This window comes from Typopeltis vanoorti, chromosome 16 (assembly GCF_054136105.1).
Source record: "Typopeltis vanoorti isolate ZY-2024b chromosome 16, IOZ_Tvanoo_1.0, whole genome shotgun sequence".
Lineage (NCBI taxonomy): Eukaryota > Metazoa > Arthropoda > Arachnida > Uropygi > Thelyphonidae > Typopeltis > Typopeltis vanoorti.
The window spans coordinates 87149197-87175601 of NC_143564.1; the positions used below are offsets into that span (position 1 = coordinate 87149197).

Here is a 26405-nt window from a genome sequence, read left to right on the forward strand (position 1 = left end):
CCTCAATAAAGGTCAAAACTAGTCTGGGTAGTGGCCCTTCCCTTAATGCATAACATTATACATATCTGCAAGGAGATGTGTTTTGCATTATGGGAGATACTGAGATAGGAGTGATGTTAGCTTGCTCCACCTCTGCAATGAGTTTTGTACCACCTTACCCCAGTCCTGAAGATACTTTCAGGCGCAAACTTTGTTTGCTCACACTTAGATAAAGGATTAAACTAAATTTATTATTATTTCAAATCCATGTTTCTTTCTAACCTTCCATAAAAGGTATTTTAATTCATTGATTATGAAAATCAAAATTCTCTTCCCATTGCTGACAGGTAGTGCGTACTGCAAAAAAAAAAAAAAAAAAAAAAAAAAAAAAAAAAACCTGTTCTGTTGTAAGTAATGGAATGCCCAACACATTACATAATCTGTTCCAAATACGTAGGGCTGGAAGGCAGCTGTAGAATGCGTGCTCTGCTGTTTCCATTCGCTCACAGGTTGGATCTTTAATGTTAAAGAACCTGCATTTGATGGTATTGACTGGAAGACAGCCATATGCAATTCTAAGCAAGATCCCTTCTTTTAGGATATCCTTGGAACTTCAATGAGTTATGAAACAAAGTGTTGTTGTCAGTACCAAACTGTGAAAATTTGCATCAAAAGAGATTAAAGATTTCTTTATATCAAATTTTACTTTTTCTAATGGAAAGAATGTCAATGCCAGAGTGTGGTAGTAGTCTTAGAGGTAAGTACAGAGTGTTGTAGTATTCAGGAACAATCTCAGCTTTTAGATCTTTATAATCATTTACTCCAAAAAGGGGAAGATAAAAACCCAGGTAGTACAGGAGAAGGTCTGCAATATTTTATGGATTTTTGAAGCTGTATTGCTTGAATAGCAGAATTTTAAGACTGGAAGCTCAAATCCTCCATGCTTCTTTGATAGTTGAAGAAATTTCTTTTTAACTTCTTGGTATCGGCTAGACCAAAAAAATTGCGCAGGCTTATTATATAATTGCTTTTCTTCAGCTTCTGTGATGTCTGTAATATTTATCATTTATAACTGAGTAGGAAAAATTATGGTTTTGAATACTATGACTTTAGAAGAAAAGGAAAGTAGCCCTATTTTCCAGTCTAAGGTTTCAAAGTTCTTGGACTGGTAATATTGAGTAAGTGGAGAAGAGAATTCCAAGATATAATGTGGGGGTCTCTCTTATGGGTGAGCCCAAATGGAATACCTCCAGGATCCCACTTCCCAAAAACTTTTAATTTTGTCTTATCTGCATTAGTAGTTAATCCACTGATCTTGCAGAATTTTTCCATAATACCACAAAGATATATATGGAATCATTATCCTTTAATATGCCATTACATCATTGGCATATGCTAATACCTTCTTTTCCTTCATAGTTGAAGGAACTGTTATTCCTCGCACAGCATATGTATTGTTGGGTTTCTGTAAGAATGGTTCAAGAACTAATGCAAAGAGCAGTAGACTAAGAGGGCTGCCTTGCTTGACTCCTTTTCGAATTTTAAGTGGGTCTGTCAGGAACCCATTAACCAGGAGTTGAGTAGTAGAACTGGCATACGTTCTGTTATCAAAGGTTGAACTCCTCCTTTGATAACAGACAGCAGCTTTTTACCTACACCAATTTGCTGGAGGATGTGAAACAGAAAGTGATGCCAGACATTATCAAATGCTTGAGTAAGGTCTACGGATAGCAATGTCATTGATTGCTTTTCATATTAACTAAGTGGATTAGATCACATTGTAGAAACAGATTAAATTCTACTGCTCAGCCTGCAACTCCATACACCTGTGTGCTTTTAATTATGTATCTCATTCCCACTTTGAGCCTGTTATTGATAATGTGGAAAAATATCTTGTAGTCAGTATTAGATAGAGAAATAGGTCTCTAGCTGCTGATCATGGTGTGATCTCTATTAGGTTTTGGAATGAGGATGGTATGGCTTACTACAAATTCACTTGGTATGTGTCCTGACAAAAGAAAAGAATTAAATAGTGTAACTAGATTAAAATCCCAGGCCTCGCAGTGCAGTTATATCCCTATATCCTTAGACCATCATCAGGTCCTGGGGATTTTCTTGTCTGGCATTCTTTATAGGCTGTGGTAACTTCAGGTGCTGTAATGGATCTGTCAAGTCCATCTTGGATGTGAACAGGAAGGCTATTAATGCTCCAAGAGTTATAATTTCCAACAGTACTATTGTCTTCAAACAGATTTTTGTAGTGTTTTTGAAAGGAGTTAAGGATGTCTTGAGTGGTGGACATGTCTTCACCATCAATGCAGATTTGAGTGATAGTCCTTTCCTTGCAGAATTTAGTGAATTGTCTTTTGAAGAATGCAGCTGAAGGGGCTATCTGCTAAGTGCTGCTGTATTCTTATTTTAAAATGTTTCTGTCTTTCCAGTTCTATCTCTATGTTAATGTTTCTAATGATGTTGCTACATTCTATACCATTGCGTTGGTTTGTTACGAACCAGCTTCTCTCTTTATACATGTCTTTCAACTTTTTTTTTTTTGAAGAAAGTCTGTTCCTTTCCCCATTCCATCATGTTCTGCTTTACTATTTGTTTGAATTTTAACCACATATTCCAATTCCAGGTAACATTATTCCAAGTTGAACAGAGGATCAGGAATTTAGTTAAAAAGATGAACGGAAAATTTGGTGGAAGTCTCCATGGTCCAGAAGAGATCTCTACTTTTTCCATTCAGTGGAACTTAAGTATAAACGAATTATGATCTGACATGTTGATGTCAAGATGTTTTATCTGAATTATCCTATTTATAAGGCAAGAAGAGATATAAATTCAATCAAGACAGGTACCAATACTTTGATTCATGTAAGTGTAAATCTGGATATAAGGATTGTGATTAAGTATGTCTATTGGTTGAGCATTATTGAGATATGTTTTTAACTGTGCATATCCCACTTTTCCACTCCTGGGGTGTCCTCCTATTTTGTCTAATGTGTGGTTTTCAATGCAATTCCATTCTTCAGCTGCCATGATGTAGTGGACTTTGTATAAATATGGCTTCAATTCCTGGAAAATTTTCCGTCTAACTGTTCCATTGGACAGAGCATAAACATTTATAAACCTTATTACACATCCACAGTATTTTCAGTCTGTTGTTAAGATTCTTCTTTCTGCATCCCTTTGGATACTACAGAATGACCCAAGGAGGAGGGAAAGAATAAAAACTCTTACTCTAGCCATGTTAAATCTTCCAAAGCGCCAGTAAGAAAGAAGTGGATATCTGTCTGTTAAAGATTTTATATCTACAGAAGTATGTTTCTTGGAGAAATAAAAACCTGACATTATGGCATAGCATAAGTTTCCATGTAGTTTCTTGTTTAATTTGCCTATGGAATCCTCGCACATTTAATGAGGCAATGCAGAAAGGAAATGCTATGATTAGCGAAGTGTCAGTGGTAAGTCTTTGACTTCTAGATTTTGGATGAACCTGATGAAGTCTTCAATCTGTGAAGGAGCAATTGTGTAGCCTGCTTTTTTTGTAAACTGTCTTCCAGTTTTTTACAGTTGCTTTCCATTTCAATTTCATGCCTGTTGTTCTTGATTTGGAAGCTAGTTATTTTCTTTTCATGTAGATGATAATCATATTGAGAAAACTTTGAATCAATAAATTTTATTATTTTTTCTTTAATTGTATCTCTTGCTTTTCCTTTATTAGTATCAGATGGTTCTTCATGGTCCATAAACAAATGAAAACTCTTGAGCATGAAGATTTTTATTTGACAATCCACAACTTTTTCTATTTTTGCATTTTTTATTACTTCTTTTTCGTTTAGATGTAGTTCCTTTTTTTAATTTTTTTTTGTTAATTCATCTTTCCTTTTTTATGATCTTGTCTGCATATCAAGTTCTTTCAGTTGTCTTACTTGCTTTTCTGCTTCTTTTCCAGTTTCTTCTTGTACAGTTTCATGATTTTGCATTTCGTCTTGTATATGTTCAGTTGTTTTGCTAGGTTCATTATTGGTAATTTCAACTGGTGTTATTTCTTGCATACTTGACTGGGAAAGTGGCTGCTGAGATTCTGGTATTCTGGAATTTTCGAGCTGATTTCTAGCTGATATGGTTATGCACTTTTTTTTGATTTTTCCAAGTGTAGTTTGTTTAAAAGTGCTGTCTTTACTGGACTGAATTGGAAGCTCTGGGAACTTTTCGTTATGCCTCTCTGATATATTTGGTGTTTTAATTGGCATTTAGAACACCGATAATCCCAATCTGTGAGCGAAAGTTCTAAAAGGACAGGTGTTAATGCACCTTTTTTGACATTTCTGACAGGGTTTGAGACACTGATTAGCGATATGTCCAGTCTCCTTGCATTTATAACATTTAGATTTGGGGCAGTTGCCAACGAATTGATCGTATGAACAACAACTCAGGCATTGCCTTTGTACTCCGGGATAGTTTACCATAACATTTTGTCAACATCGGATTGCGCCAATGGTGACAAAATTTGGTATGGGCGTCTTCGTATCCATTGTGAAGGTGACATCACCAGAAAACCAGTTTGAATCTTCACTTGATAAACCCTTTCATATGTTACTAATCTTACTCCATTTTGAGAATTTCGTCACTGTTCTCTATACATTCCTTGGAAATCTTTTGATTTTTAGTGTTTTAACCTGGCTCCCGACCATAACAGGAATAACTGTGCTGCCTTCAAAAGTAAAACCCTGTTTTATAGTTTATCCCTTGTTTTCACATCTTTAACTACAATTAAATATTTCCCTCTGCCATATGGGATGAAAGAATAAATCTTGTTAGTACCAACTATCTCTTTTAAAACCGTAGTCACACATCTCGCTTCATTACATCCTGGAATTTCAATTCTTAGAGTTGCACCTTTGGAGGAATTGGTATTATTATCTCAGGTAAGGTAAAAAAACTAAAATGGCTGTGTTGATTGTGAGAGAGAGAGAGAAACAAAAAAACTTTTAGTAGTGCAGATATTAACTGCACTACCAGCAATCTTTATTTTAAAAAAAGACACCAGTGCTAGTGGAGGCAAAGCCACCACTAGCAACAGTAAAATGAAATCAAAGTGAAAACGAAAGTACTTATCTTGCCGAAATCCGAGATGTCATCAGTGGGAGCCAGGCACAGAAGTGATACCGAGGTTGAAGTAATATGTCATATCAGAAGTCATATTTCCATTTACGAGTAGCCAAAAGGCATCACACCTTATTATTAAAATAATCTGGATTAGAGATAGATGTTAGAAGTTTTTCCACTTGGTTATACTATACCAAGAAATTATATTCTTGGTTGAATATCCATTATCAAGTGTAAGCAAACCAAGTAATAATATCTTTTGATTTCCTCATCATTGGAAATACCTCAAATGGCCTGTTGGTTAAGAAGTTTTGAGAATGTGGTCATCATATCAATTTTGTAGAAAGGTGTTTTTTGAAAATTTCACTAGCTTAACTAGCTCATCTTTGTCAGCAATGAGGTGGTGGGCTTTGCTCCCATCCACAAAATATTATCTGCAAACGTATATTGCATTTTTTTCTTGCTCTTAATGTTGAAATAATGTCCAATTTTTAAGTCATGTAATGATGGGAAGAGGCATGTAGATATTTATCAGTATGTGTAAGTTTTTGAAATATAGACACGTTTAATTTACCAATTTCCTTAGTTAGTTGAAGATCTAGAAAAGAGTGAACCATTAGAATTCTAGCTTGTAGGTATATTTTATCTTAGGATATTGGCTATTGAGTAACTGATGGAATTTGAAAAGTGAAGGTAATTCACGCCATCCAAATGCAAAAAAGGTGAGTCAAAGAAAATAATTGCTTGATTGGTACCATTGATTTGAGAGGTGAGAATTCTATGAGGGAAGATGTAAAGGAGTTGTTAGAAGAGGCGAAACTGAAGAGCAAGAAAGTAAAGATCGTAAGTCTCCTACCATGCTATTATAGAGGCAAACTGAGGAGCAAGGCATTGATAGCCAATGAGTCTATACATAGATTGTGCAAAAGGAATGATATAGAATTTGTAGATCTGTAGTCTCTGTTTGACAGAAAGAAAGATTTGTACAAAGTGTGGATGGACTGCATCTGAATGGTTTTTGTGTTAGGTGTCTGGAGAGAGTTTTGTTCACTGAGCATGCTGACATGCAAATTCAGGGAAACTTAAGCAATTAGGGTAGAAGCAAGTGAGTGGGTGTGATATGACCAAGTGAGGAATCTAGTCTCTCAAGCAAAAATGTTGAATATGATAGTTCAGACATAAAGGTAGGCAGGTAGGGGAACAAAGGGATGTTGCCGTTTCTATATACTAATGACAGAAATATCAGGAACAAGAGGGAGGAGTTTTTGGCATTGGTTAGTGCAACCTCGGCAAAAGTTATAGGCATTAGTGAGACTTGGCTAACAGCAGATGATGTAGTTACATCATCTGCTTTGTTTGCCAGGATATAATGTGAAGGGTTTATTATTTGCAGGGAAGATAGGATGGGGGGGAGGAATACTGTTGATGATAGCAGATGAATTGCAACCAAAAAGAATAGGAGACACCTGCTGAGTGATAATTACTTAAGGCAGCATGTGATTGAGGGGACCAGGGGTAGGAGAGTATTAGACCTGGTCATAGGATCAGAAGAGATATCCATAACCAAGGTGACAACATTGCCTCCAATTTGTGAAAGTGACCGTTCAGTCTTGACTTGGGAGATTTAAAACATGAGGAATATTCTATCGAGAAGGGGGTATGAGACAACTATAAATCAGGTGATTATGACATGCTTAGGAACAAGCTTACATCTGTACCATGGCATAAAACAGGGTAAGGATGTTAGTAGAACATGGGATATAGTTAAGGGTCTTATAGAGGAAGTAGTATTAAATTGTGTACCTAGGGTAAGGAGGGTTAATCGGGTAGGAATTATATCTATCTATGTTCACTGGGCATCTACAGATGCCGTATGGTCACTCCGATGTTTGGTGATGTGCCGCACCAGGCCTCGGCATGTAGTCCTGTTGCTTGCTTTTCTGCAGGCCTCAACTCTCTGAAGATCAGTCACTCCGAACACACCACCCATCCATCTCATTGATGGTCTACCCCTTCCTCTTTTTCTAGGAACTTTACCTTCTATTACTGTTCTGAGAAGTCCCCCTTCCATCCTTTCAATGTGTCCAAAATATTTTAACTTTCTTCTGTCAATATCCTTAAGGAGCCTAAAAGTTCTACCTGATCTTCTCTAACACTCATTCATTTGTATGCCTTTCAATATATGATATCCTCAACAGCCTTCTGTAACAGCACATCTCAAAAGCAGATATCTGTTTCTAATCTGATTTTTTTAGGTTCCAAGTCTCACATCCATAAGTTGCTGTTGGAAAAACAGCTGCATTCAAAATCCTCAACTTTGTTCCCATGGAGATAGATCCATCCCTCCAGATTTTAGATAGGTCTCTGACTGTTGTTTTATGTTTTAGCTATTCCTAACCTCCTTCTGATGTCTTCTGAACAACAATTCTTCACGTTAATAATGGATCCCAGGTAGTCAAACTTGCTGACCCTCAATTCTTTCTCCATTAAGGTACACTTGTTTCTCAAGAGCCTCCCTGTTTGTATTTCCTTTGAGAACCATAATCTTTGTCTTGCTAGGATTGAGTTGAAGTCTTCTGTTATTACTGATCTCGTTAAATTTGTCAAGAATTAGTCCTAGTTCTTCCATGTCATTACAAAAGGAGTACTGTCTCATCAGCATTCCTCAGATTACTGATCAATCTACCTCCTATCCTAATTCCTGTCTTGAGCTCATCCAATGCTTCGTGCATGATGTCCTCCGCATATATACTAAACAAGTGAGGAGAAAATAAACATCCTTGCCTAACTCCTTTTCCAACTTCAAGCCAGTCAATCAATCCAACACCTGTTCTTACCATGGCTTTTTTGCTCCCTGTACTAGTTGGTAATGTGTTGAGGAAAACCCATTCTTTTCATCACTTCCCACAGTTTCGCATGTTCAACACAGTCAAAAGCTTTAGAGTAGTCTAAGAAACACATTACCAGAGGGAGTCTGAATTCTTTATATTTTTCTGTAATCTGTCTAAGAACTCTGGTGCCCTTACCTTTCCTAAAACCTGCTTGTTCCTCAGGCATCTCTGCCTCAACTTTAGCTTCAATCCTATTTAGCATGATCTTCAATAAAATTTTGATTGCATCAGATATTAAACTAATAGTTCTATAGTTCTTGCATGCTTTCATATATTTCTTATGTAGTGGTATGAAAACCGACTTCTTCCAGTCTCTAGGCCATGATCCTGTCTTCCATATCCTTGCAATTAATCTAGAAACACTCTTATCCCTGTGGCCTTAACTCTGCTGGGATTTCATCTGCACCTGGGGCCTTATTGCTGTTAAGCTGCTTAACTGCTCTTTCAACTTCATGCCTAAGTGGAGGAGGTTCCAAATCAAAACTTTCCTGGTGAGAGGGCTCCACATTTTCTTTATCCACTCTGCTGTACAGTACTTCACAGTATTCTTTCCATCTGTTTTTAATTTCCAACTCTTCTGTTAGTAATGCTCCATTCCTGTCTTTGATGACATTCAGTTTAGGCTTAAACTTGTGCTTTGAGTCATGAACTAAATAAAACATCCTTTTATAATTATGCCTCCTCATCTGGAATTCTATCTCTTCACATTTATTAGTATAGAACTTTTCCTTGTCTTGCTTGATGACTCTTCTGACTTCTCTATGTAGTCTCTTATATTCTTCGGGCCCTGTGTCTCTTTGTTTTTCCAACCTCCTTCTTTTGATTAGTTCCCATGTTGAATCTGATATCTATGGATCTCTTGGTCTTCTTATTGAGCTAAGATACTTCTTCGCTGCATCCTGTATTATCACCTTGACTCCTTTCCAAAGCATTTCTGGTGAGTTCTCCTCATTGGTCTCCAAAAAGTCATCCAACCGAGCCGAATGTTTCTTCTGTGAATCCACTAGGAAATGCTTTAACATCCATTCTAGTTTGATGTGCATGACCTAGAAGTTTTAGGAGTCTTAGTCTTAATTTGGCTCTTACTAGCTAATGGTCTGTACCACAATCTGCTCCAGGACAAGTATGCACATCAGAGATGCTTGTCTTCTACCGCTGGAGAGCCAGGATGTAATCAATCTGGTGCCTTGACCTATCAATGTTTGATATCCAAGAATAGGTCCATCGTGGATGTTTCTGGAAGGAGATATTGGTAATAACTAATCTGTTAGCACTGGCAAATTCCAACAGTCTTTCACCACGAGTGTTATGTTCACCCAGACCAAACATGCCACTCTCTGGCCTGACTCTCATAGTCTTTCCCACTTTTACATTTAAGTCCCCTAAGATGTAAAGTATGTCTCCCCTTGGTAGGCATCCAAAACCGTTTATAAGTTTTCATAGAATTCCTCACTCTCTTCTTTAGACCTATCCATGTGGGGTGCATAAACTACCACAATTAATATATTGCTAGGCTGAGCCGTAAGTCTAATAGAAAGTATCCTATCATTAATGGAGTTATAACCAAGAAGGCTTCTTGCCTGAGCTGTCTTTCTTTGCCTCAGCTGCCTGAGCTTTCTGGCAAGAAAGGTGACTGGCATGACAAGGAAGGTAAAATCAGATTATGAGAAGAATAGCCGAGCAAGAAAGGAAATCCCAAAGAGTTCTTTTGTTATGTGGCAAGTAAGAGGAAGAATAGCTATGGAAGATTAACCTTAATGAGTGATGATGGTCATGAGGAGACAGAAGTGGATAAAATAGTTCAGTTACTGAGTGACCACTTTGCAAGCATATATCTTCTTAGTGAGGTTACTGCTTTAACCTATGTGACAGACACTAATGTGGGAACAGAGGTGAATGAAATGGAGGTTCTTAGGATATTGCAGAATCTCAATGTAAATACACCTGCGAGATTAGATGGGATATCAGTTAGGGTTTTGCGAGAATGTGCAAGGGAACTGTCAATGCCTTTGACTAAACTATTTAATTTAATTCTCAGCTCTGGTAGAGTTCCAATAGAGTGGAAAGGGAAAAATGATTCCTTTGAATAAGTGAGATTCTAAGACTACATTAGCAAATTATAGACCAGGCATGGGCAACCTTTCCTAGTTCGGGGGCCAAATTATCATTCTGTCTCTGAGTCAAGAGCTGGACCAAATTATTAAATAAAAGAAATTAATATTAAATTAATTAAAACAAGTTGCTACTTCATATTTCATTTATTTATAATAGAATTCTTTGGTATAAAGCTCTTCATAAATTTTATAATATAATGAACGACATAACCATTTAATGTGAAGATTGGCCTTGTACTTCAACTACGAGACTATCAATATTGACATTAATATTACTTAAGGATAATCGCATAGAATTTTTGAAGTTTTCATCCATTACTCTTCTCCGAATTTTTGATTTATTGTATTTCATCCTCGAAAAAAACTGTTCACACAAATGTGCTGCTGAAAAGACAAATGATGTTTCTTGAAAAAGGTGCGTAAATTTGTATATTTTTCTTCCACCAAATAAAATTTATAAAAATCCGTCAAAGCAATATTGTTAAATTGTGATTTTAGCAATAAATCTGCCTGAAGCTCAATAAGTTCCACCTGTAAGTTTTCTGGCACATTATTTACATCAGCATCCATCGGATGAGCAAATATAGCGAATGTGGAGTCTTTGTTTTTGAAGTTGGGAAACCTTGTATCAAATTGCTCTATTAGTGCCTTCAGTTCATCTCCATAACAATTATAAAGGATATTTTTATGAGTTGCTAGAGTAGGAAAATGATAACAATTTTTAGCTCTTATCTGACTTTCCAACAATCTTAGTTTATTACAAAAAAAGCTTTGACATGTCCATGCAGTTCATGAACCAATTGTCCTTGTTTTTGCAATTTAAGATTCAGTTCGTTTAGGTATCCGGTGATATCCACAAGAATGCTAAATCACACACCCACTCATCATCTTTTACTTGGTTGATTTTGTTTCCTTTTATGTCCATAAAATCTGCAATGTCTTGTCTCAGATCATAAAATCGTTTTAACATTTTACCTTTACTCAACCATCTCACTTCACAATAATAAGACACATCTTCATAATCCAAAAATAGGTCTGCCAAATACTCCTTAAATTGGTGGTGATTGAGTGCACGTGACTCAATAAAGTTAATACTGGCTATTACAACTTCCGTAACATTTGTGAATTTAATCGATTTTGCACACAGATTTTGTTGGTGGATAATGCAGCGAAAATTTGTTAAATTTTCCAGATGGATCTGTAGTTCTATTGCTCTTTCATGAACTATTCCAATAAATTTCTTCTGTGCACCAACCATTGCAGGGGCTCCATCAGTGCATATGCCAGATAGTGAACTCCATTTAAGCCCAAATCTCTCGAAGGCTGTGTTGACTGTTTCAAATATATCTTCACCGGTAGTTGTTCCTTTTAATGGCTGAAGTGCCAATAATTCTTCTGTGATGTTGATATCCACATCAACTCCTTGAATAAATATTGCTAGTTGTGCTGTATCGGAGGCATCAGTGCTGTCATCCAAAGCAATTGAAAATGCTTCCAATTTAGCAATCTTCTCTTTTAAACTTTCATTGATATTATCAGCCATAATTTCTATTCATCGGACAACAGTACGTCTCGACAAACAAATATTCTCGGTCTTTTTTCTTTTCAGGACATATTATACTTGCAACATCCAGCAGACATTCTTTAATAAATTCTCCTTCGCCAAATGACTTAGAATGCTTAGTGATTTTTTCGCTTACCATAAAGCTGGCTTTGACAATGCTGTTGTGCTGTGTTCTTTACTTGTTGAACATTTGCTGTTGGGTATCCAAGTTCTTCTACTTCTGTATTTCATCTTTTCGTAGTTGTCCATCAATTTTTGGATGATCTGCATGTCTCGAAGTAAAGTGTCTCTTCAAGTTGTATTCTTTGTTGACGGATACGGATTCTTTGTACAGTAAACATACAGGCAAACCTTTCTTCAGAATAAAATAATAATCCTCCATCCAGTTGTCTTGAAATTGATTCTCTGCACCTACTTTTCTATTTTTGCAATAACCCCTGACATTGTCCCAAATTATAAGCGATATTCAGAACTGTCAAACAAAACTGTCTTCTACATCGCAGGCATTGAACAGAACCCAACATCAATGCAGGCATCAAACAGAACATAACATCAATGCAGGCACTGAACAAAGCACAACACCAACGCAAGTACCGAACTGGCCACTAGTCAAAGTGAGAAAGAGACCTTTGTCGGAAAAAAGCATAGTGTGTTTTGTGCAAGTCATATGATGTCAGCTTAATGTGAGTTAGTAGAACACACCATGTTTTCTCCCACCATGAATCAGGCAAACTTCGCTGAAATAGATTAGGGCCAAATCTGGCTCGCGGGCCGGGGGTTGCCCATATGTGTTATAGACCAATCAGTATCTCAGGCATGTGCTAAAAGTACTAGAAAAATTGGTAAAAATGAGAATTCAAGAATGGGTGAATAAAAATATGATGCTGTATGAGGGTCAACATGACTTTGTGAAGGGTCGGGCATGCCTTAGTAATTTACTAACTTTTTATAATAGAGTAACAGCTGACTTAGATGAAGGAAATGGCTATGTGATGATTTGCAATGGCATTTGACAGAATACCACATGGAACACTGTTACACAAATTGGAACAAATAGGGATGGATATGACACTGGTTAAGTGGATAAGAGGGGTGGCTGCTGAACAGATATCAAAAAGTGGTTTATGGAGAGGCGGAATCAAGGCAAAAACAGGTGACTTGTGGTGTTCCACAAGTTTCCCACACTGAAACTTGTGGCACACCACAAGTTCTTTGAGGGAAAGGTTCAGTGCAGAGTCCATTGCTGTTTAATTTGTACATAAATGATATTGGAAATGATCTGAAAGGAAATATTCAGTTGTTTGCTGATGATATGAAATTAGGTAGAGTAGAAATTAGTTAATCAAAGTGATGTGGAGAGCTTGCAAGAAGATTTAAATAGGCTGTCAGTATGGGCAAAAGTTAATGAGTGTCAGTTTACTGTGAACAAATGTCAAGTTATGCATTTTGGGATAAATAGATTACAAGCTGTGTATCATATTGCTGGCACTGTACTCTTAGAAATAGACGAAGCTAGAGATTTAGGGGTTGTGGTATACAGAGAGTTAAAGTTTAGAGGACATATTGCTAAGATTGCTAAGGTAGTCCATAAGATTACTTGGCTATTGAAGAACACGTTAATAAGTAGAGAGAGGTTAGTTGTTATTCCTTTCTTTTAGTGTTGCACGGTGATCAGCATTTATTTTAGAAATTATGGACTTTACAACCGTTTTATAAATAACTCTTTGAATATAAATCTTTTAATGTGATCAAGTCATTGTTTCTCTAGCTTACTGTATGTAATGTAACTCAGCTTGTCCTATATATTTGTATATATTCTAGATGATGATCTTAATATGAAGTTAGTTGTTATTCCTCTTTATGAGGCCTTGATATGCCCACATCTGGATTACTGTGATCAAAACTGGTCCCCCATGTTTTTTTTTAGGAATGAGAAAGCGATGGAGAGTATTTAGAGGTGAGTGGCCTTTAGAATGTTCCATATGATGACAGATTGAAGGTTAAATTGCAGAAGTTGGTTGATAGGCGAAAAAGAGGGGATATGATAGAATCATTTTAAGTTAAGATTATTTAGGAAGGATGCAGGGGAAATGTTTCAGCACTTAGCTAGAGGGACCAGAACGGGGGGGGGGAGATCATCCCTCGAAGTTGAATACAGGTGTGGTCAGCAGGGGTGTTAGGACTAGATTTTTTTTTTTTTTTTTTTTTTTTTTTTTTTGCTTGGAAAATGATGAATGAGTGGAATGGGTTGCCTGAGTCAATTGTGAGTGCTTTTTCGATGAGTCTTTGGACTCCATGGTGGTGCCCATATAATAATAATAATAATCTCTACTTCTGTCACGATGCCATTCTCATCCAACTACATCTCACTTATTCTGACAGTTTTTGGTGACTAAACTCGATCAACATAAGAATTTAGTTTTCCTTATTTTGGATACTTCTGGCATTCATAAACAAATACTATTACATGATATCTCCAAGGACTCATCGCAAAAAGCACCCTACTCCACTCCACTCCACTACACCAATCTCACCATCTCTCCTACTGCATACAGCTACCATCAATGCCATCTGTTACCCTTCACAACCACCAGCAGTATTTTTTTATTTAAATTGTGTATTCTGATGGCTGCAATCAAAGGGTGCAGTATACTGTCATTTTCCAGTTGCATTACCAAGATGCTATATATATATATATATATATATCCACACTTTCCTTATGTTTCCCTACCCTCTTGAAACCTCCTCCCCCTTTTATTTTCCTCATTTTGCTTGTGTTACTTATCTTGCTCCCTTAACTCCTACCACTTACTTCTCCTTTCACAATCTTTCTCTGTCACATCCTAGTATCCAGCTCTTGATTCATCAAATGTTCTCTTCACTGCAGTTATTTCTCTCCCTTCCAGCAACGGTTTCTCCAGCTGACTTACACCAAGTCTATTTAAATCAAGTTCATATGTCTTATACATCCATCTATTAAATTCATTCCACACATTCGCAAAAAACACTTCTTTTTCTCACAATTCTGCTTGCACACATTCATAATCTTCATTCGCTGTCTCTACTCATCACTATTATACCCGGGAAACACACTACCTTTCCTATTTTTTATGCTTCTCAACAACCTTCTGATATCCATTCTCACATTCTCCTTTGTTACCAGCCATTTAGTACCAATTTGTTGCTCAGTTACTCATATCCAGTCCTTCAGTCACTCTGCTCATTCTATCTCAGGAAACAAATATTATGCACCATTTCATTTAACAAATCTGTAATGATTAAATCTTCATACAGAGCCACTTTCAGATCATTTCATTTTCTCTTCACATGGCCATCCTTCATTCCATTCTTCCATGCATAACTTTAATTCTCCTCATTTCACTCTGCATTTTGTTTATATCTTCACCAACTCTGCTTTCATGTCTTGAATTACTTTCACTGGCATTCATGCTTTGCACCTTGTTGGTCACTCAATCTTTCTTGTTGCCTTTAATGCTTGCTGTCTCATAGTCAGTTTGCCTATCATCCTCTCACACTGCCTTACTATTACCTTTTAACTACATCTTTCATACTCTCATTCATATTTCATTCATTTCTCTATTGCTCAATTCTTCAACTCTGTTTTCTACTACACTCTTGATTTCATGCCTTTCATTATATATTTCATTATATACCAACACACCTTCTCTCCACTCTCAATTTCATACCACAGTCCATTCTCCCTTGGTAAAGAGTATGTAGTACACACAAGTACATCATCACATGAAATCCATCATGTCAACCCCTGCCCCAAACAATTGACATCCTGTCTACCATTGTTCTTGCTTGCAGTGTCACTGTCCGAAACGCTATTTATGCAACATACACCTTCCAAACCATCAAAAGAAAGACAATCTCATTTACACAGTCATAAAGATAATACTATCAATACCTATCAGTATCTTGAAATATATACTGAAACAAATCACTTATCTGTGCTGCAGTTATAGAATGTTTATAGAGAAAAAAATTAAATGAGTATATTCAGTTAAAAATTATAAGTATCAGTAGTTTAAGATAAATTGACTAATCTTTCCCCTGTACTTGAAAATATGTTTGAGTAGTCTTAACTATGGAGATTTTTTCCATTGGAACTAGAAGCTAGCAGCAGCAACTCATATCCCTACACACAGTTCCTCATAAAGAACAGTGACACACCATCCTTGACCTTATTGTAAATATATGAAATCTTTAGTTAGCAGGAACCAAATGTATTAATGATTCTCACAACTTCAACTGCCTGAAGATGAATAAAAAGAACACAGTTTCCATAAACAATTATATTGCTTTCTTTTTAATTAGCAACCACAAAATTCAGATCACATTTACCAATAAAGGTAAATGAGTTCATTAAGAAGGACTTTAGGTAATAGTGAAAAATCAATGTTTCTTCCTTTTTATTTTTAAGAGCATCTTTGACAACTTTCCATTCTCTTTTTGCATGGTTCCTACCCTTTATCACTCCTCTTAACATATTTTTTTCTTCATGATTTTGTTCTGCTCAAAAAATAATATAGCATTCTTCTTATTTTTCTTCTTTGCAACTGCACAAATGATGTTACAACAGACAGATATCAGAAGCAGCAAAGAGCAATTTGGTAATGATGGTCAGTATATGTCTATCTATAGTACACGTGAGAGAATGCTTCCCATTTACTTCATGCGTATTTAATATAATCTGCAGAAAAATGCTTACAATATTAGTTCCATGTTAAGAGATATGTATATTTTGCTGATTCTTGTTGCTTGATAGCTGTTCTACATTGGTGACTTATCATGAGGCACTTATGCAGGAGGCTAAAGCAGCCTTGCCTGTTTTCTGTTGTGAATTCATAATCACTGCTGCATCATTTTCTTTATGATAAAATATTGTTTTGACATAATAGCTTAAAATTTTATCGGCATGAAGGTATCTTTTTGCTCATTCTAATTTTAATAATTCTACTAACATTAAAATTTGTCTGTAGACAAATTATGTAAAGATGTTTAACCTTTTGAGCAATAAAGCAGTATATATATATATATATATATATGCCTGCTGCCATGCTTCTATCACAAAACAGTATCAATGTATATATATATATATATTCAAAGTTTAAGTGTATTAAAGCTATAAATTTAAGTCTGCTTTTGAGTTTTTGCAGGGAAGTGCTGTAATCTCATAGTAACAATCTCAGTTTTTTTCTTTTTTTCATCTAATTATATGCCACAGAAGGTGTGATATGCATTTTAAACAAATTTAGATGTCTTTAAATTTCCTTGAAAGGAGATTGCCACATAGTGTTTTAAGGAATGGGAGAACTTCTTGGGGGCTTCAGATGTAATGTCCATTCCTCATTGTCTTGTAATGTGCCCTAGGTATCTACATGGATGCTAAACAAACAAGGATGGTCTGGCAGTTTGAGATTTTGTTAACCACATTATATTCTGTATTGTCTTAAAGCAAAACAGAATGATGGTATGATGGAATTTCATTTCAGTTGGGGCATCACCTGGTTAAACAAGGCATCAGGATTTTCTTCGGGGAACAAAGCAAACACTGAAAATTTCAGTTACTGGAAAAAACTCAGGCCCAATATCAGCACAATTTAAAATAGGTATGAGTGGGAAAGAAGTAGAATTAACAGACAATTTTTCGGAGTACCACACTGACATAATGGTATTAGTGGAAGGGGGGGTTGGAGGGATTAGATTCTTCCAAATAATGTGTTATATTCAGACAATAATGATCAGAGAAAGAAAGTGTTAATTTGTCATGTCAGCTGCTCCAGTTATGTTAAAAATCTTGTCAGCTGCCCATTTATATCTCTGTAAAGAAACTGTTTTTTACACCAAGTGGTAAATAAATATACAACAGTTCAATCCAACTGGTGTAGTGACTTTTAACTCTATTCCTTTTAGAACCCAGGAAATGATTGACTTGAGACCAAATAAAAAATATACATTTAATGAAACTAAAATACTATATATACATTGTAATTAAAATTAAATTAATAACTATAAACTGTTTGGATCCAGGGCTTTCTATATAGAAACTATACTTTAGTGATCTCCTTTATCTTTAAAGGATAATTCTCTGACTGACTCATTCAATAACTGCTTTGTTTAACATGTACCAAATCAGTCTACTAGACTTGAATATGTTGTTTTTCACAACAAATTCCTACAAACAAATGTTCAAAGTCAGTTCTTTGAGGTCTTCCTCAAAATCTAAAAAATTCTTAACTTCGACAGGACTGTGTAATGTTTGCGTATTTAGCATATATTTTTCAATTCATCCTCACTATTTCACTGGAGTATAAATATTCTTACCTCAGGCAATTCTATTAAAAGAAACACAAATTACTAATTTGTTACCAGAGAAAAAGTTTCTTTAACTACTTTATAAACACTGTATCAAAGTAAAATTCTTCAGGTCACTTTACAGTTTCAGATTCCTCTAATTACATTGCTTTTTCCAATAAAATAATAAACATCACTGGTGTCTTGAAGACAGAAGATGAAACTTTCCATTTTTGTGTTTCCACAAGCATTAAAATAGAACATCCACTTCATATCTCCTTTTATTTACTGTTCACTTGTTGATAGTATCCGTTTTCTCAAAGGATTTACCTTGCTCAGATTTCCTTTTTGGAATCCTCTATTAATTTATTCTGACTGTCAAGTTTCCTTAAAAACTTCCTAAATCAAAATTCTCTGGTCTGCATTCTCAAACTTCCGTTCTTTTTCTTCTCTTAGTTTCTTCCATTACCTAGGTATGAATGCTCTCTCTCTGTCAGCTGTCAGTCATCAGTCAATCTCCTTGTGCCACCAAGCAGCAGCCGAGAAGCTAGTAATGGCTGACATGTTATTGTTGTTGGCGAAAAGAGACTGTCTTTATGATGAATGACAGATATCACAACACTTAACAGTTGTGAATTACAATAAAGAACATTCAAATTATTATGACTATCAGATATCCAGTCTTCTTCTTCAGAGGTCGGCGACCACCTTGGCAAATCTTGGCATCCACTCTAAACAGTCCCTCAGAGCTCATGCCAGTCCACTGTCTGATGTTTGCGAGCCAAGATTTTCTTCATCTTCCTTGTCCTCTTCTTCCATTTATCTTCCCTTTTATTCTTTACATTTTATTTTAACATACATATCAATACTGAGCACATTGCAAGTGCTAATTATGCATAGTTAAGAAACCAAAAATAATGAAATAGATAAAGAAGCAATTGTAAAAGGATTCATAATTATAAATTATGACTATTTTTACAGGACTACTTACAGTATTCAATACTAAACACAAGGATTTATCTTGAATGGCAAGTAGTAGTAACTAGAATAATGGTAAGGAATGGGACATTGGCACTTATTTGTGCTTGCGATGTAACAAATGGTTCTACTAGGAAAGAATGTAAAAAAATTTTCTCAGTCACGAGAGAAGGCTGCTGAAATAAAAAAAGGAAAAGTTGGCTTTATTGAAAGCATAAACAGCAGAACTGGAAATGAATACCAAAAAAAAATTTTTTTTTCAGCAGCCTTTCTTTTAGTGTTGTATGGTGATCAGCATTCATTTACAGTGTAAATGGGACATTAAGAGCAATACATAGCATATATTTAAGTTATAAGTTTGCAGTCACAATTTATTGAGCTGCATGAAAGATGGCTTGATTTAAAAAAACCTACACATTTGCCATGATGAGGTGGAACGCCACATTGTGGAGTCAAAAGAAATCACCCTGGACCCGCTTCATATGAACAATAATCTCAGCTATAATTTGCCTGACTCTTTCAGCTCTACTATCAGATACTGGAGATCGCGTGGTTCCACACACGCACAAGTGTATAACAATAGAACTTTAACACGGACTATAGCCTCAAGTTCATAATAACTGTAATTCACAGTCGAATATTATAACTTTATAATTGTATAGCTTTAGAATGTCTCAATGTTATTTTCAGTGTCTTTTAATATCTTTCTATGTTCTTAATGCCTGATGAAGTCAATCTCGATGAAACATGTTGTGTTTTCAAATAAATCTCATTTTGTTATAATTCTCGGGTTTTAAGTCAGTTAATATTAAAAATGAACATATCCCAACCCCGATGTATACATTTTTATAAATGTATACATCCCGAGTAAATCCTAATTTCAACAATATATATATATATATATATATATATATATATATATATATATAGTTAAGCAGGTTTAAAACAAAAACTGCAATAAGCTAACCTAATAGTGTCAATTTAAAGAATTGTAAATACAATTGTAAATACAATTATAAATATAAAGAAAAGAAATTACAGAAAACAGAAGAAATGAAATGTCAGGAATGTATATTGACAAATTAACGTTAACGGTGGCTTCACCAGAATCATGTCAAAAATGAAGATATTAGAAAGTAAGTTGACATAATTGTTATTCAAAAATGAGTGAGCAAAGGTAATCTGAGGTACAGCAATCTACCATTTATCTGACAACTGTGGGAAAGCAATTTGACTTTCTGATAATTGAAGGATTGAATAAGTGGAGTACAATTACATGGTACTCTACCATAAGTTGGTTGGCATGCATGGATCAGTTAATTGAAGGATCGTTGTTATCAAGGTCAGATAAACAGTAGACTACTGCACTGTGATCACAAAAATGCTGTGGGAAAGGTAAGGTTAGCAAAAACAAGTGTGGTTGAAACCAGATTGGCAGGACAATGACACAGAGCAAGATCTAGTGAATTGATGCAATTAATAATGCTTTAGAAGATCAAAATGTAAGTTGCGACAACATTAGAAGGAATAACAAATTAATTCAGAAGATATTGTTGAGAAGATGGTTGTAATAATGTAAACTTAATTCTGTAGTAATCAAGGGTGAAACACATTAGTCACAGTACTTTATTGATAATTCGTTCTCTGTGGTTCACTGCAGAACAAACAAGCACAAGAAGAGAGAGAGAAAGAGAGAGCCAAAATGCACAGCAATAGCTTTATATAGTACTCTGCTAGAAGATCATATAAAAAAAAAAGATAGTCATTTCTGATATTGCAGGAATGAGAATTTCCTGGACATTTGGATAGAAAGGCAATCATTCCTGTATAAATTTGGACGATGTAACAGTTTATCTAAACTTTCTTTGAAAAGAAAGTATATTTAAAACTAACTTCTGTGAAGGAGGTAATCATTGTTCCAGAGGATAGTGTTTAGCCTTTCTGATAATTGAGCTAACTTTTGAGACTAAGGATATTCTCATTGTAGCGTATAGAACTGAATATGAAATATTACTATATTATTCTATATATATATATATATATATATATATTATACTATATTATTCTATAGTAATATACTACTATATTACTATAGAATCACTTGTTTAGTATGTATTAAGGCTTCCACATAAAAAACAAAAATCTTAAAGAATCCGTTGCCTGATTGGCCTAATTTAGAAAGTTGTCAATACAATATCAGTTATATGGTATAGGTTGGTCTAAAAATCCAATTTTGTGGCTTAATGCAAAAAAAAAAAAAAAGCATTTTGGGATAATTAACAATATTTATTTTGCCCTTCCTTGTTCCTTGGTCACCAATCCATCCACACAAACTTGAAGATAAAATGTGTTTTTACACACAAAGCAAAAGGTAAGCACTTTTGACAGCCTTAGTTGGTATCCTCTATGAAAAAAAGGCAGTTTTGAATATTAGTTTGATGTTCTCACAATAGTCTGCCACAATTTTGCAAAGTTAAGGCAGATAGTTTAATTTAGTTTAATCCTTTATCCAAGTGTAAGCAAACAAAGTTTGCGCCTGAAGTATCTTCAGGACTGAGGATTAAACTAAATTTATTATAGTCTAACCAAGTGGACAAAAACTTCCAACATTTTCTCTAAACCCAGAGTAATTTAATAATAAGGTGGTACACCTTTTGGCAACTCGTGTAGGTAAAAATGACTTCTCCATTACTTCTGCCTTAGTATCACCACTTCTGGGTCTGGCTCCCACTGACAAAACCTCAATAAAGGTCGAAACCGGTCTGGGTAGTTGCCCTTCCCTTAATGCATAGCATTATACATGTCTGCAAGGAGATGTGCTTTGCATTATGGAATATACTGAGACAAGGAGTGATGAGAGCTTGGTTCACCTTTACCATGAGTTGCCTCAGTCCTGAAGATACTTCAGACACAAACTTTGTTTGCTTACACTTGGATAAAGGATGAAACTAAATTTATTATAAGTATCCGGTATTTGATGTGTGAAAGTAGTTGAGATGTCATATAAAAACTCTTGCTACTTTTCAGTTTCCCTGGATGAATGGGATGGTAATGATTTTTTGCTGATTGGAAATCTGAACAGTTGACTCCCAAGAAATTTGTAGAGATACCACTAGAAATGTTTATGCTGAATCATTTGATACTGAATTTCCTTTAGAATAGCATTATCTTTGTGAGCTGTGGTCTAAATTTTTATTTTATTTCTCTATTTATTTTTTATAGTGAGTGAGTTTGTTATAATACATTTTCTATAGATCATCGACTGTATCAGAAAAAAGGCTTGTCTCACAAGAAAGTAATTGCTAGTTACAAGGTACATTTTCACTTAACTTTGTGTAGCAATTAAACCTGATCGAATGAAATCAAGCTTGAGGTTAGCATTCTTGATGTCCCCCCTTCTTAGTTTTTTGGCAATGACATTCTACAAAAGGAGCAGATAACTGCTACACTATTTTCAACAAATATGATAGTTTTGTCATATTTGTCAAAATATGACAGATATATATTTTGACAAAAATATGACAAAATTATATTTGTCACAAATATTTGTCATTATTTGTAATGTCAGAAATGCTTGTGTAATTCAGACTTGTTTATTTCAAGATATTTGTCAATCCTTGAGAATTAGATTATTAAATTTCATTATTGATGAAATATCTATTCTTATTTTGGTAATATATTCCGATCAGTAGACAAGATCTTTCTTTATATTAACTTATAAAAAAAAAATATATAGAGTGATTTTTTACTCTATATATTTTTAAATTACTAACCCTGTGCAAACCCAGTCATTTATAGCAAAGTTGGTAGATTTCTGAATTAGTGTTAATATTCTTCATATGTGCATTATTATAACATCTACTATTTAAACTGAGAGGGAAGATAGATTTTGGTACTTTTACGATTAGCTCAATTCTTAATACATACTTAAATTTCTTTTTCATTTATAATATATAAAATGCATGAGATATTCAGTGCTCTTCTTTATCAGTATATTAACTAATCATCTCGTGCTTCCTGAGATATATTTAGTAGCTAATATTCTACATAATTCAGTATTTGTTGCACAATTTTTGTTGCCCATATAATGTCACCTATCTTTTATTTTCATCAATCAGTATGTTTCTTTAATGGAATTGTATATTTAATTTTTCTTTATAGTGCCTATCAAAATAACGACATTAATGATTTTGAAAAAATTTTAAAAACAAACAGGAAAAACATCATGGATGATCCTTTCATAAGGGAGCATATAGAAGGTAAAAACTTTATTTGCAATTGTGTTCAGTGATTCTTTTCAAACAGGTTATAATATTAATCTCAATGAGTTAGTTTTTATATATGAAATTCTTAGATATAAGGGATTTCAGAATCCCAACTTAAATCTATTAAAATAAATTGCCCATCCATAGCATGTCAAACTGTTTTTGTAATGTTAAGTGTGTATGTAAGGTAAAAAGGTAAACCTTGATTTTCCAAATGCTGAAGAACTGAAAAATGTAATCCATATTCTGGGGATTAGAGATTTACTTTTCACTGACTGCGTAGCCACACAACCCCCCCCCCCTCCCTCCAATAGATTCATTTTTTTGCTTGAAACTTTTAAAACTTCTTGTCCATAAAGTACTCAGAATTTAGTTTCAGTCATTATTGTGTTTTACCAAATAAATCTGATTACATTATTCATTGTGTAGCATTGTCAACCACTCCATCACATCTGAGACTGGCAAAATTTCATAGTCATTAGTCTACTTAATGTAAATTATTTTGAGTGACAGATAGAAAACCAATTCCACATAATTCTGTCACATCAGCCTTTAGATGTCCATCAGTGCTTGAATCAAATAATGTGATGATCAAGATTTCTTTGTATGTATTTATAAAAGCGTTGCTGCATATCTGTTTAATATCACCTGCAGTTGATGTAGCATTTTCCAGTGATGTAGTGAATGCACTCAGCACATTCTGTAATGGTGTTTTTCTTACATTTAGAATTTAGAAAATACAATTGTCTTTAGGTGGTAGATGAATTACATAACCGATGTTAGACCAGTGCCCTGCTTATTGGAGACCTGAAGTGGCTTGAACAAGTTTTGTTTGGTCTCCAGTGCAGAATTTCTGTTTTGTTTTTTTTTTTAATCATCAGTCTTCCCTGATGATTTAAAAAATATCCTGATATATATATATATATATATATATATATATATATATATATATATACCCTGGCTATTATGAACAGTATTGCATGATCCAGTTTACATTTTAAATTTTCCTCAAAATTAGTCTATTACTTGTTAGTACTCTAATATTTACAGTGGAACCACTTGTGTATGTATATATTATTATTCTACGAGTGCCTCCATGGAGGTCAAAAGACTCATCATGGGAGACCCAAACTATCCACACAATCTATCATACCTCTTCTTGAACCCAGTTCTTGTTTGTTAACAGACAAAGCACTCACAATTGACTTTGGCAATCCATTCCACTCATTCACAATTCTCCAAGCAAAAAAAATGTTGTCCACACATCCCTCCTAAACACACTTTTATTCAACTTCCAAGGATGACCTCTTATTCTGGCAACTTCATCCAAGTGCTGAAACATTTCCCCTGCATTAATCCTATAAAGCCCTTTAAGCAACTTAAATATAAATATTTCTATCATATACCTTCTTTTTCTTCTATCAACCAACTTCTGCAATCCACACACCCTCAATCAATCTTCATAGAGAATAATCCACAGATCACTCACCATCTTGGTCACTCGCTTCTGAATCCTCTCCACTGCTTCCTCATTCCCAAGAAATCAAGGAGACCAAATTTGAGCACAGTAATTCAGATGTGGATATATCAAGGCCTTATAAAGAGGAATAACAACTTCCTTATCTCTACTTGTTAATGTGTTCTTCAATAGCCAAGTAATCTTATGGGCTACCTTAGCAGCATGTCCTCTAAACTTTAACTCTGTCTACCACCATCCCCAAGTCTCTAGCTTCACCTGTTTCCTGGAATACAATGTGGTACACATCTTTGTAGTCTGTTTATTCCAAAACACATAACTTGACATTTCTCCACATTAAACTGACACCCATTAAATTTTGCCCATGCTGAAGTCTATTTAAATTGTCCTCCAGGCTCTCCACATCACCTTGATTAACTATTCCTCTACCTAATTTTGCATCATCAGCAAACAACTGAATATTTCCTTTCAGATTATTTCCTATATCATTTATGTACAAATTAAACACTAGTGGTCCCAGCACTGAACCTGAACCGTGTGGCATTATTCACTGCTTTTGCCTTGATACTACCCTCTGTACATTATTTGAAGCCACCCTCTTATTCACATAACCATTGTCATATCCATCCCCATTTGCTCCAGTTTGGATAACTGAGTTCCATATGGTATTCTGTCAAATGCCTTTGCAAAATCCAGCAGAATCATAGTATTGCTATTTCCTTTATCCGACTTTGCTGTTACTCTATTATAAAAAGATAGTAAAGTACTAAGGCATTACCGACCATTCACAAAACCATGTTGTCCCTCACACAGTGTCATATCACATTCTCTTTTTGACCAATTTTTCAGGTTAAAGAGCCTAGTCAAAGGCATTGCCAGTTCCCTTCCACATTCTCACAAAACCTGAGCTGATATCCCATCTAATTCCACAGCTGTATTTACATTGAGATTCTTTGTTTGTGGCATTATTCACTGCAAAAGCAGTGAATAATGCCACAAACTCCTCCCTCTTGTTTCTGATACTTCTGCCATTAGTATATAGAAACTGCAGCATTCCTTTAGGCCTTTACTTCCTGAACTTAGTAACCCAACTATTTTACCTGCTTCTGTCACCTCGTGACTATCATCACTCATTAAGGTTAATCTTCCATGGTCATTCTTCCTCATTCTTGCCACTTAATGAAAGAACTCTTTAGGATTTTCTTTTTCCTGCTCAGCTAGATTCTTCTTATAATCTGATTTTGCCTTCCTTGCCATGCTGGCCACCTTTCTTGCCTGAGCCTTGTTCTGTTCATGAGTTTGCTGGTCACCTTTCTCTTTATATACCCTCCAGAACATTTCTTCTTCTGCAGCTCATGCTTAATAATATTACTCATCCATCTAACTCCTACTGATTAATCCTCCTTATCTTAGGTAAACAATTTAATATTGCTTCCTCTAGCTGACCTTAACTATCTCCCATGCACTACTAACACCCTTACCTGCAGTGTTTTTATGCCATGGCAGATTTAAGCTTCTTCCTAAGCTTGTCATAATCACCTGCCTTGTAGTTCCACATATGCCCCTTCTTGACAGAATATACCCTATGTTGTACAGTCTGCCAAGTCAAGATCACATGGTCACTTTCACCAATTGTAGGCAGTGTGGTCACCTTGGTTATGGATAGCTCTTCTGATCCTGTGACCAGGTCCAATACTCTCACAT

The 26405-nt window shown here is 35.1% G+C and overlaps 1 protein-coding gene across 1 annotated transcript in view; it reads left to right on the forward strand.

The window, feature by feature from the left end:
- alien (COP9 signalosome complex subunit 2 alien) overlaps nucleotides 1-26405 on the forward strand; it is a 395054-nt gene that overhangs the window by 293481 nt on the left and 75168 nt on the right. Inside the window, exon 10 of the mRNA XM_090406656.1 lies at nucleotides 23121-23218. Coding sequence (XP_090262782.1) covers nucleotides 23121-23218 — 98 coding nt within the window. The remainder of the gene's footprint in view (nucleotides 1-23120; nucleotides 23219-26405) is intronic.